Here is a 13,313-nt window from a genome sequence, read left to right as displayed (position 1 = left end):
ACCACGGCACCCATAAGAGCTTCTCTAAACGCTGCAGCGAGACTCCTCACCGGATCAAGAAAACACTCACACATTTCCCCTGACCTGAGAGCCCTGAACTGGCTACCTTTTGAAGCCAGAATTCATTTGAAAATCGCCTGCATCACGCACAAGGCTGTCCACATGAGCTCATCCGGATACCTCGCCCAAAAGCTGTCGATTTCCGGAGGCTCTAGAATCACTAGAGGCACAAACAATCTCCTGCTAAAGCCCCAAAGATTCCGTAAGGAAAAAACGTATAAACGCTCCTTCTCTGGAATGGCACCCAGGATCTGGAACTCACTCCCCCCTGAAATCAGGCTCATCTCCTCTACCATACTTTTTAAGAAAGAAGTAAAAGCTATCCTCATGGCGAAATACACTTGAATTATTACTGGGGATGTTAGTTACAGACGCTCTTTCATTCAGTTTTACTGACCTTTTTTGCATTTTTGCATGACTCGTGTTGATGACCTGCCTGAGTGTTTACGCTATCAAGTATTTGTACTTGTATCATTATTGATGTAGCTGGTGGTCTATGCTCCCACATGTACCTTCCCCACCCCAATACTATTTGCTCACACGTTGTTCTTTTCGTCTGTAAAGCGCTCTGATATCTGCAAAGATCTTGTTCGCGCTATATAAAACTTTCAAAATAAATAAACAAAATAAAGTTATGTCTGCATCAACTATATAGGTGCCACCTCGGCATGCAGCAATCAGTTGTTTTCTTTCTATCAAGACCGCTACCCTGTCACTTTTTGATAAGATTATTCAACTTTTTGTTGACCGCTTTTTTCTGACGTGGTGGATGGTATGCCCTCTTAGACTTCAGTGTTCAAACCGTGTGGCATCTGTCCCTGCGCATATTGTTGACTGGCCTGCATTTGGTTTCCTTGTGGTCTCTGGAGCGTGACCACGACTCAGTCATGCTCAGACTGCTGTGCCATGTCCCCATAGGCTTTGAGGGAGCGGTCCCTGAGCCTGCTTGCGGCCCAGCAGACGATGCCACGCCCAACTCCTCGGAGGTCGCAAAAAGCTCCAGGAGTCCGAACACCTCTTTGTCCCACTCACGATTCTCGGGACACTCTAGTAAGAGGCACAAGAAGTTTACTTCTCCCCATCTGTCGGCCAACCTGATGGGGAGCCTCAGCGTTCAAGGCCTCGTTCTCTGAACCCGCGTGCGGGTCTGCTCTGCACCTCTCCGCTTTTCTGGGAGCCGGAGCACCCAGAAGTAGGTTGTGGTAATTCCTGCTACTTTGTGGTCCTGAAAAAGGACAAAAGGCATCGTCCTGTCCTCAACCTACAAGCCCTCAACTACTTCCTCAAAAAATGGAAATTCAAGATACATTAGCTCAGGTCCTGTCTGGACTTGGGAGACTGGATGGTAGCATTGGACTTGCAGACCAGCCCTTTACCACGGGGTCTCAATGCACTCTGATGCCATTGATGAGGATTTTTTACTGGATACATTTGAGCAGTCACAAAGGTCTACGCAAATACTACCTATGATCAAAGGAGTCATTAAACATGCCCCAGACATATTTAAAGACCTTGTACGCTGTAGGGTATTAAATCCAAGAATAGAAATACAGACCAGCACCATCTGATCCAGTCTATATTAAGGGACATCTGCCACTAGACTCTTTAGTAGTGTCTAATGCACGGAAAAGAGCAAACTCCCAGACTTCTGGTGACACGCCCCTGCCTGACAAAGAATCTAAAGTTATTGATGCGTCGGGGAAACTGATTGCTGTGCAAGCAACAAACATATGGCGCATAGCAAATACACAAGCCCTGCTCTCACGCTATGACGGGGCTCACTACGACCAATTAGAAAAACTGATGGAGCACCTCCCAGATCAGTACAAAGATCAGGCAACAGAGCTCATACAGGAAGGCAAGTTAATATCCAATGCCTCAATTAAATGTGCCCTAGATGTAGCTTACACAGCATCCAGAGCAGTCAATACTAGTGTTATACTCAGGCGACATGCGTGGTTACGCATTTCAGGGTTTAAAACGGGTACAAACCACCATCTTGAACCAGCCCTTCAATCAAAACCAATTGTTCGGGCCGGAAGTAGACAACACACTAGAAAAGATGAAAAAAGACACAGACACAGCTAAGTCTATGGGTGCATTACAATCCACACAGACTAGAAGTTCTTTTCGCCGCTCCTTTTATAGAAGAGGCTCCAAGCAAACCGGCGCAGATACAGCGTCATCTTTTAAAACCAATACACAGACCTCCTCTAACAAAAGCTACTTCAGAGGAGGATACAGAGGCAATAATAACAAGGGAAGAGGTAGAGGTAATAACAACAACCGCTCCTCTTCCACTCCCAAACAGTGACTTCCCTATGCTTCCCCCACAGCATTCCACTCCTGTGGGAGGCAGATTATCACAGTTCCTACCTGCCTGGAATTCCATCACAACAGACAGGTGGGTAAGACAAATTATCCAACATGGCTACTACCTAGAACTCAAAGCAACCCCCCCCCCCCACCCCCCCAAACATACCACCCAGGCAGCGTCCAATGTCCACAGACCATATTACTCTGCTTCAACAGGAAGTTCTAGCACTTCTACAAAAGGATGCTATTCAAGTAGTTCCTTTAGAGGAACAGGGGTTTACTCCTTGTACTTCCTAATTCCCAAGAAGGACGGGACACTACGACCAATTCTCGACCTCAGGCCCCTCAATCATTACATACAATCAGATCATTTCCACATGATCACTCTGCAGCAAGTACTCCCACTACTACAACAAGGCGATTTTCTTTCAACACTAGACCTAAAGGACGTCTACTTTCACATTCCTATACATCCTGCTCACAGGAAGTATCGAAGGTTTGTCATACAAGGACAGCACTATCAATTCAAAGTCCTTCCATTCGGGGTCACAACAGCACCACAAGTGTTCACAAAGTGCTTAGCAGTAGCGGCACATCTCAGAAGACAACAGATACATGTCTTCCCTTATCTAGACGACTGGCTCATAAAAGCAAAATCATACAGTCAATGTGTCAAACACACAAAGCAAAAAATTCAAACATTGCACGACTTAGGGTTTACCATAAACTACACCAAGTCGCACCTAGAGCCTTTGCACGTTCATCAGTATCTAGGAGCTACCATAGACACATCTATAGCTCTAGCGTATCCCAGTTCAGCCAGGATACAGAGCATTCAGACCGTAGTCTCCATTTTTCAACACCAGCAGTCTCTCCAAGCCAAAGTGTTCATGAGACTAATAGGCATGATGGCGTCTTGCATCTTCATAGTTCCACATGCAAGACTGCAAATGCGCCCATTACAAGAATATCTAGCACAACAGTGGAATCAGGCTCAAGGTCCGCTCTCAGACCTGGTGTTGGTGGACAGCCGTACATATCGCTCTCTGCCATGGTGGAACACCAAAAATTTAACAAAGGGACGGCCGTTCCTAGAGCCTGTTCCACAGATAGTGCTCACGACGGACGCATCCCTCACAGGATTGGGAGCCCATCTCTTACACTATACCACACAAGGCCAATGGAACAATCAACAAAAACAGTTCCATATCAACCATCTAGAGCTGCTAGCAATTTTCCTTGCACTCAGAACATTTCAAGTGCAAGTACAAAACAAAGCTGTCTTAATCCGGACGGACAATATGACAGCCATGTACTATATACAAAAATAGGGGGGGACACTCTCTGCAATTGTCCCAGCTCGCACAGAACATTTGGAGATGGGCCATTCCTCAAAACATACACCTGACAGTAGAGCACCTTCCAGGAATTCACAATCAGATAGCAGATCTGTTGAGTCGACAGTCACAACAAATTCAGGAATGGGAGATACAACCACAAGTTCTTCAGCCATTCTTCCAAAGATCTGTTTGCCACCCACGAGAATACAAAATGCCCAACCTTCGCCGCCAGGTTTCCACACCCACGGTCGGAGGGGAATGCGATATGGATGAACTGGTCAGGCAGATTTGCGTACGCTTTTCCCTCTCCCACTCATTCCATTAGTAGTGCGCAAACTCAGACAACAGTCTCTCAAACTAATACTAGTAGCTCCCACATGGGCACGCCAGCCGTGGTTCACCACACTGCTGAATCTCTCACTAGTTCCACATCAAAAATTAAAGCTCACGCCCTCCCTGTTAACACAGACCATGGAGAAATAAGACACCCAGAACCAAGCCAACTGAATTTGGCGATCTGGCTCCTGAAGTCTTGGAGTTTGGTTACTTAAACCTACCACCAGACTGTATGAACATCATTAAAGAAGCTAGAAAACCCACTACCAGAGCGTGTTATGCCGCTAGGTGGAAAAGATTTGCAATATACTGCAACAATAATCGCATTGATCCACTGGATGTTTCCATCCAAAATATCATTTGCTACCTTCTACACCTACAAAGGTCCAATTTAGCTTATTCTTCCATACGCCTGCATCTGGCAGGAATCACAGCCTATTTACAGAATAGACAACATCTATCTCTATTCCGAGTACCTGCGATCAAAGCTTTTATGGAAGGATTAAAACGTATAATCCCACCTAGGTTACCACCTGCTCCAGTATGGAACCTAAACGTGGTCCTTACAAGACTTATGGTACCCCCTTTCGAGCCTTTACATAAGTGTGAATTGCAATTAGTAACATGGAAAACTGTTTTCCTTGTTGCCATCCTCTCTCAGAAGTGTTAGCGAAATACAAGCATTCACAATACAAGAACCATTTTTTCAAATGCATACTAACCAAGTGGTTCTTAGGCCTAATCCAAAAGTTATTACTCCTTTTCACCTTAACTAATCAGTAGAGCTACCTGTGTTTTTTCAAAACCCGGACTCTGTTGCAGAAAGGGCTTTACACACCTTAGATGTTAGAAGAGCCCTGTTATACTACACAGATAGGACTAAATCCTTCAGAAAGACAAAACAATTATTTGTTTCTTTCTCTCCTCCACACAAAGGCAACCCCATCTCTAAGGGGAGAATTGCCAGGCGGATTGTAAAGTGTATACAAATATGCTATCAAAAAGCTAAACGTACACTAGCATTTCCTCCTAGAGCACACTACTCTCAAACTAGGAGCCTCCATGGCTTTCTTAGTGAATATACCACTAGAGGACATATGCAAAACAGCAACATGGTCTACAATACACACCTTCACTAAACACCATTGTGTTGATGTGCAAGCCAAGCAGCAAGCTGTAGTAGGCGAAGCTGTCCTTAGAACACTGTTTCAGAATACTGCAACGGATACAGGCGACCATCGCTAGGGGAGACACTGCTGCACAATCGATGCACAGTATACGATCTGCCTCGAAAGGAATACGCTACTTACCAGTATGCATCTGTTCTTGGCATGTAGAGCTTAAGAGTCGTATACGCCCCTCCCCGGGGCTTGTATCCATTCCAGTTATCATCTTAATTAGATGCACACGCATGGACATCCTTTCTTTATCTTTACTTCTACTAACTCCATCATTTCCCATCATGGCGAAAAACAATCTAAGGATGGAGCCGATGCCCATGCGCAGTATTGTCCAAGGGAGGAGTCACCTATCTCGTGACTACAAAGACTTCTTCCAAGAAGACAACAACCTGCAATCATCCTAGCCCAAGACCAGGTGGCGATCTAATGCACAGTATACGACTCTGCAGCTCTACATGCCAAGAACAGATGCATACTGGTAAGTAGCATATTCCTTTCAGGTCTTCCCATAGTTGGACGACTGGTTGCTGAAGGCCCCATCCAGGGAGACTGAGAGGGAAGCAGTCCGCGCATGTACAAACCTATTCCAGAATTTGGGTCTTACACTCAAAGAGAAATCATCTCTGATTCCGTCCAGGACAGCGCGTTTCCTGGGGTCCATCTTGGACACAAATCTCAACAAGGCTTTTCCATCCCTAGAAAGGCCAGAAAAACTCCAATCTATGCCGCTGCTATTGAGAAAGAGTGTCTTTCAGTACGCCGTTACAAATCCTTTCTGGGGTGATCTCCTCATGCATTCCTCTGATACCTCACTTCAGATTGCGGATGCGGACTTCAGGAACAGCTAGACAAACAATGGAGGCAAGTTCACGGCTCATTCGACGACAAGGTGATTACTGTAGCAATGAAAAGAGCAGCCTTGTGGTGGACGAAGCAAGAAACCCTTTCCCAAGGTCTATGCTTCGTAAGCAATCCGGCTCCTCAAGTGGTGACAACGGATGCTTCACAGGACGGCTGGGGTGCGGTGCTTCAAGATTTTCATGTCAGCGGGCATTGGTTGCCCCAGCACCGTCTTCTTCATATCAACCTCCTAGAACTCAGGGCTATCAGGCTAGCACTACAGGTGTTTCTCCCACGACTGTAGGGGTCGGCGGTTCTCGTCCGCACGGACAACACCACGGCCATGCAAGGAAGGGGGTACCAGATGTCTTCAGTTGTCTCAAGAGGCCCAGAAGATTTGGAAATGGGCTGTTCTTCACGGAATATCGCTGCAGGCAGAACATCTACCAGGAGTTCTAAACGAAAAGGCGGACAGACTCAACAGCTGTTGTCAGTCAGCCACGAATGGGGAACTGAACCAGGTGGTCTTGGAGATTTTTCAACGGTGGGGCAAACCCTCAATAGATCTATTTGCAACCCGATCAAGAAGAATTGCCGGTCTTACGCAAGCAGACTTCACCATCGAAGATCATTAGGGAATGCGCTTTCGATAGCTTGGTCAAGAGTATTTGTGTATGCCTCCCCCCCCCCCCCCCCCCATTCCGATGATCCCAAGGCTTCTCAGGAAGATCAAAGCTGAACCGTGCAAGATGATCTCAATAGCTCCTGCTTGGCCGAGACGGTTCTGGTTCACGGAACTTCACCTTCTGTCTCTCGTCCCCCCTCTCCCTTTGCGGGCGATTCCGGATCTTTTCACGATGTCCCACGGGCAGATTTGGCATCCACATCCAGATTAATTACACCTGACTGCATGGCTCCTGAGCAGCGAGAATTCATGAACCTTCCCTTCTCGAATGAAGTAAGAGAAGTTCTGTCTCAAGCTAGAGCCCCTTCCGCAAATAAAACTTAGTTTGAAATGGAAAAGATTTAGCATTTGGTGCCGGAAGGAAAGTGACCCTTTCTCTTCTCAGCCTCATCAACTTCTAACTTTATCTCTTGTCCTTGGCTAAGACCGGATTGGCTCATTCATCCATAAAAGTTCACTTGGCAGCGATCTCTCGCTACAGACGTTCTGCATCTGGACTTTCTCTCTGGTCTTCGAGAATAATTGAACAGTTTCTTAAGGGTTTATTCCGATTCTTTTCCCTGGTGAGGCCTCCGCCTCCCACTTGGCATTCAAATTTAGTTCTTGCACAGCTCATGAAAAATCCCTTCGAACTGATTCATCGCGCGGACATGAAATTTCTTTCGTGGAAATTGGCTCTCCTTGCCCTCACATCGGCAAGATGCATTGGGGAATTGCAGGCTCTCACAATACAGGAACCTTTTGTCCAGTTCAAAAGAAATACCGTGATTTTAAGAACTAATCCGAGGTTCATACCTAAAGTGCCTTCAGACTTTCACCTAAATGAACCTGTGATTCTTAAGTCTTTCTTTCCTCACCCTTCCACACCAGCTTAGAGGTCACTCCATTCTCTGGATGTGCAGTGGTGCTTGAAATTTTATTTGGATCGCATTAAAGGGTTTCGTAAATCTTCACAATTGTTCATCACTTTTGGCGGTCCTCGCAAAGGCCTTCCACCTTCAAAGCAAAGTATTGCGAGATGGATCTCCAGTGCCATTCTATATTGCCACTCAACAGCGGGTAAGCCGCTGGACAGCAGGATCAGAGCACACTCCACTAGATCTGTGGCTTCATCTACATCTCTCTTCGCGGGAGTACACATCAGAGACATTTGCAGAGCTGCGACTTGGAGCAGCGTGCACACATTTACGAAGCATTACTGCTTGGAATCCCTGACACAGGAAGACACAGCTGTGGGCCAGGCAGTCCTGAGGAACCTCTTCCACTAATTGGTGATCTTTCCTTACTATCCCTCCTTCCTATTTCTGCACATTTTGTATTTACTGTGGGTATAGATTATTTCAGTATGATTTACTTCTTCTATTATGATAGTATGGATACTAACATGTCTCTTTATTGATGTCACAAAATGTGCTTTATTACTTACTGCTAGCCACTCTGATACAAGCTATGGGAATCTATGAAAGTTCCAATACTGGGGCAAGAAAACAAGTTACTTACCTGTAACTTTGGTTCCCCAGTATTGGTAACTTTCATAGATTCCCATGTGCCCACCCTCCTCCCCTGGGAAAGCTCAGCCTTCTGCAGATGTGGTTACTGTTACACAACGGCTACGAAAATCTGAGGTTCCTTCAGGAGGGTTCCATGGGGTGAGGCTCTTCTGATTGACTGATGCTTAGTTTTGGTCTCTTTTACAAAAAGAGGCTGATATGCTACAAAAGGGAATGAGGCCTGGGCCTTTTTCTATCTCTTTTGTACCTACTGCTATGTTATTTTTGTTACCGAGACTCCCATTCCGACGATGACTGGGAATTATACAAGCTATGGGAATCTATGAAAGTTACCAATACTGGGGAACCAAAGTTACAGGTAAGTGACTTGTTTTCTTGTTCAGTTCCAGTAACTACTGTGGCATTGTGTACTTTTTGAAGACCAAAAAATAATTTTTGCTTTTACCATTGTTTGTTATAATGGTGAGGGCCTGGCAGCTCCCACCAATAAGGTTTTACAAAAACAATGCCAAAACAAGTCACACATTGACAGAACTAAAAAGCTCACCACCAATTCTTGACCTACTTGCTTTGCCAGTGCTTGTTTATTCTTGTTTCCCATAATCTTATTGAAACTGGTTACACTGATTTTACATTATGAATATTTTTGGGAAATATTAGTATGCATCAACACGTTACTAAATGATGCTGCAAAGAAATGGGACCTGAAATTTTTACAGTAGTTTATCAAAACGTTTTTTCCTGCTTTCGTTTTTTTATGAACAATTTATTTTGAAAGCAAGGAATCAGTCTTTCTTCCAAGCTTCTGTAAACATTTGCATCAAATCAAAGAGCATTCTAGGAGCATTATACATAGCCATATATTGCTAATGTTTGAAAACGTGTGTACACATTTTAATACTGGAATCACTGTCAGTAGTGCAGTCGGAGGTTACAACATACTTAGATCACTCACCCTAATCATAAAGGCTTTCAATTAATGAACCATAAATACAAGTTTGAACAGCATTAACATATGGGCTAAAATATTATCTTAACAGCAGACAGTGCCCTTCCCTGATCCATAATGTGGTACTGCAAACTGGCAGACAAAGGGTTTGTGCTGCAGGGGGAAGGCCTACTTGTCCCAAGAACAAAATACACATGAAAATGTGTTGCCCTTGACCCCAAACAATATGTCCTGGGCTTCCGGCTATAGGAATTCCACATCCCTGAGTGCCTGATGTTGTACTTTTATAGTTGTCACTGGTGTTTCCTCAGTGAGCCTTTCATTTATTTGTACATGAGCCTATGAATCCAGATTAATTTACATTTGTGTAAGACTTGTTGCTTTCTGCACTATAATATTTACTTCAATATTTCTTACTAGGGTTATGATGGTGGCAAAGAAGTTTTTGGACAATGGACATAAGCTGAATTTTGCAGTTGCTAATCGCAAGACGTTTGGCCATGAAGTTTCTGAATTTGGTTTGGATGGTAGCAGTGGTGAGCTCCCTGTTGTTGGAATTAAAAATGCCAAAGGCGAGAAATATGTCATGCAGGAAGAATTCTCGTAAGTAATTTGCATGCACCTTGTAATATTTGTAGTAGAAATGTTACTTTGTGTATTTCATCTCCCTTACTATGACCGGATGCCACCTCGATAATAAATCATGTACTACATGTTGCGTTAGTCTATGTTGGCTAACCATTATCAGTAATAGTTACAATAATGTATGTTTAGAATCTCTGAAGGTATGTTTAAATAATTGTGCTTGTTTTTATTTCAATGGCAGGCGTGATGGAAAGGCTTTGGAAAGATTTCTTCAAGATTATTTTGATGGTAATCTGAAGAGGTACCTGAAATCTGAACCTATCCCAGAGAGCAATGATGGTCCTGTGAAGGTAATATTGTGTTTGCCTATTAAATGCAATATGACTGATTCAGTTTGAGGCAATCTGTGTGTGTGGGGGGTGGGGAGGGAGGAGATATCAATGTCTTAATATATTTATCTCTCCTGTTGTTTACTCCTGAACATTAGTAGTCTTTTCTCGAGGTTTATTGAGAACACTATCTGTGTTGCAGTTGCTCATTGATATTTCAGTAGGGCTAGCTAGGATTTGATATTTAAGTATTTAATCAGTGTAGTATATTGAATCTTTGAACTTATGCTTTTATTTTTCTTTAGGTTGTTGTAGCTGAGAATTTTGATGACATTGTCAACGATGACAGCAAAGATGTTTTGATTGAGTTCTATGCGCCCTGGTGTGGACACTGCAAGAATCTTGAACCCAAGTACAAGGAGCTGGGTGAAAAGGTACTTCTCACCCCAGTCCCCTTCCTGGCCTCCTTCATTACCAAACACAACACCAGTGTTCATGAGGACTTTCAACCCTGCACATTCCTTTCAAACTTTGCCTTTAACTTTCTTAAAGGGGGCTTTTTTCAAATAAATCTGTCCACTTGGCTTACTGAGTCTTAGTGACACAAAAGATTTCCTGACCTTGTGAACAGCCTCATCCAGTTTTCCAAATAGGATCATGCTTGCACATTTGGTGCCACAGATGGATAGGTACATGAATAATAGTACTTGTATCAAAGCCTGCTGTACAACAGCAAAGCGTGCCAAGCAACTTCCGAGTGGTGACAGTGGGCTATACCAATAGTAGTCTGACCACTGTGTTGTAGGTGGACCAGAAATGTGCAACCTTACTGTTGAGGAACTGCAGGGACCTGGTAACACAGACCAAACGAAGACCACCTTGGGTGAAATGGTGGACAGCTACGGATTTGGTGACTTGTACAAATGGAGTCTTTAGGCCAAGTCTTGCCTGTCCCTCATGTGAAATTTAGGAAGTTCATGTATTTGCATGTTGCATCTTAGCGCAGTAAAACTAAACTGGTGGGTTATGACTGAATTGCAGAGACCACCTTGATGCTTGTGACAGACTTTTGCACCTTCAAAAGCATGTTTCAAAATAATACTTCCTACTTTCATTCTGATGATATGGATACCCTGGAGTTGCATTTAAGTAAAAATATATTCTTTTTGAAGAATTCTGTCAAAGTGTGCCTTTTACTTTGGTTACACTCTGACAATGAGATTTATTTGATGGTCATCCCCACTTTTTTGGGTGCGGTGTGGGCCTGGCTCAGTAGTATTTTTAGATTAGTCTTCAGATGGATCATAGCCTCCATGCTTAGTATACCTCCGCATCTACTTCACTACTAAACCCTGTTGGTCCTGATCAGTGCCCACTGTTAAAACTTGTATAAAAGATATTGAGAGAAACAAGAGTTCTTGCTGGATTCTTGTAATGATAGACCTAACTCAGTCAGAATGTGTTTGAGGTACTCTATCAAAAAGATACTCCAAAAGCAACCTACTAGAGAAATAAAAAATTAGGGTAGGTTACGCTCATAGGAAGAAGAACAACCTATGTATGAGGAGGGATTAAACACTATACCACTAGGGATGTGTTTGATATGCTAACCATATCTATGTGTATGGATGGGGGGGGGGGCAACACTAGTTGTTTTTAGTTACCCTCACACACCCTAGTGGTGTCATGCTTCATCATCGGGTCACCCCGGCTCCTATAGGCCAGGGTGGGCTCAACCACAGTATTGGGAAGCTCTTAAGATAATGAAGGAAAAAGGGGTATATATAAAATACCTCAATCAGATCCCCAGTGTCCCTTTATTCATGGGTCTGGTTGGGTTATTAAAAATGGAATAAAAGTAGGGTTTGTTAGGATTTTTATGGTCCTATGACCCTAGTGAAGTGCCGACATGTTTCAGTCCTTATGAGGCCATAAAGGTCCCGGACTTTCTTCAGGGCAAGATTCAAGGACCCTACCCTAATTCTTTATTTCTCTAGTAGGTTGCTTTTGGAGTATCTTTTTGATATAGAGTGTCCACTGGGAGGACATACTCCATATACCCTCTCTAATCCCCCTCGGGCCCCTGATTTAATTACAGAGGTCCTTTGTCTTACAGTGTGTTTGAGGTAGCCTTGAGAGTTCAAATTTAACTGACATCTCAAACCTCAAATGATCCAGTCTGTGTATTCAGTTCATTTCAAGTTTGTCAAATTCATTCCTTGTTTGTCAGTTTGACCTGGATGTGAGCCATTTTGGAATGATTGACAAATTGCTGCACTTCAGTTGGCTTCTTTTTGCCTTGCGTAGTGGTTGATCGGAAACTTGGGCATTGGGGGACTTTTAATTAGAGGGAATGCAGGCATTCAAAGTGGTTTAAAATGTAGACTAGATCTTTTGGGTAAAGTATGAGCTATGCTTATGGTCACCAGTTAGACCATTTTTAGGTCTCGACCTGCCAATGCGCTTGCGCATTGCAGCTCGAGACATATAGAGGCGCATCAGGAAAGCTTACCAAGAGGGCTTTGGCAGGCGGATTACGCACAGTGCATGTGCTCCGTGCACACGCTTGCCATTTGCGCCCTGACGCTCGACATCAGACTTCACCACCACCATTTGTCTGGTCCTCATTAGACTTCAAAGCTGCCACTTTCCCGCCCGCCGCAGCAGACTTCAAAGGAATGCTCCCCCGCCACAGCAATGCCGAGAGCTTGTTTTAAAATTGCACTTTAAACGAAGCCTGCTCACAGTGAGTAAACTACAGAGTCTGAGCACCCATTGTGCGTTACGTCTCACCGGGATTGCTTGATCTCTTGACTCTTTTGTCATGGCATCATTCGCAAATCCTTCCAATGCTTACCTCATCCCAGACGCTCCTGACACACATTGCTGTCTATGCTTGCTGTACATTTTGGGACCCGAGATGTCCAAATACCACACTGGGTTTTAATGCTTGAGGCCGACTCCCAACTATCCCACCATAAGAGCCGTCACTCACACCACAGCGCAGCAACTTCGTGTCACTACAGGGGCTCTCGACGAGCAGAGGCGGGATAATGCTTGCGTCTCCCAATGCTCTGGGCTGCGCAGCTCGTACCCAGCCGGTTCTCGGCCTTTATTTGTTTGCCTTCCTTCCATCTTCAGCAGCTCACTAAGTAACATCGCGTTTCGCCACAACTTGGCT

At 44.3% G+C, this 13,313-nt stretch overlaps 1 protein-coding gene across 1 annotated transcript in view; it reads left to right on the top strand.

The window, feature by feature from the left end:
* The window catches only part of PDIA3 (protein disulfide isomerase family A member 3), a 94,185-nt gene that overhangs the window by 45,161 nt on the left and 35,711 nt on the right, over nt 1-13,313 (top strand). Inside the window, exons 8-10 of the mRNA XM_078683283.1 lie at nt 9,639-9,821; nt 10,045-10,153; nt 10,438-10,566. Of these exons, the coding sequence (XP_078539409.1) occupies nt 9,639-9,821; nt 10,045-10,153; nt 10,438-10,566 (421 nt within the window). The remainder of the gene's footprint in view (nt 1-9,638; nt 9,822-10,044; nt 10,154-10,437; nt 10,567-13,313) is intronic.

This window comes from Lissotriton helveticus, chromosome 3_1 (assembly GCF_964261635.1).
Source record: "Lissotriton helveticus chromosome 3_1, aLisHel1.1, whole genome shotgun sequence".
Lineage (NCBI taxonomy): Eukaryota > Metazoa > Chordata > Amphibia > Caudata > Salamandridae > Lissotriton > Lissotriton helveticus.
The sequence above is the reverse complement of the archived record's forward strand: the minus strand, read 5'-3'. Positions and strand labels throughout refer to the sequence as shown.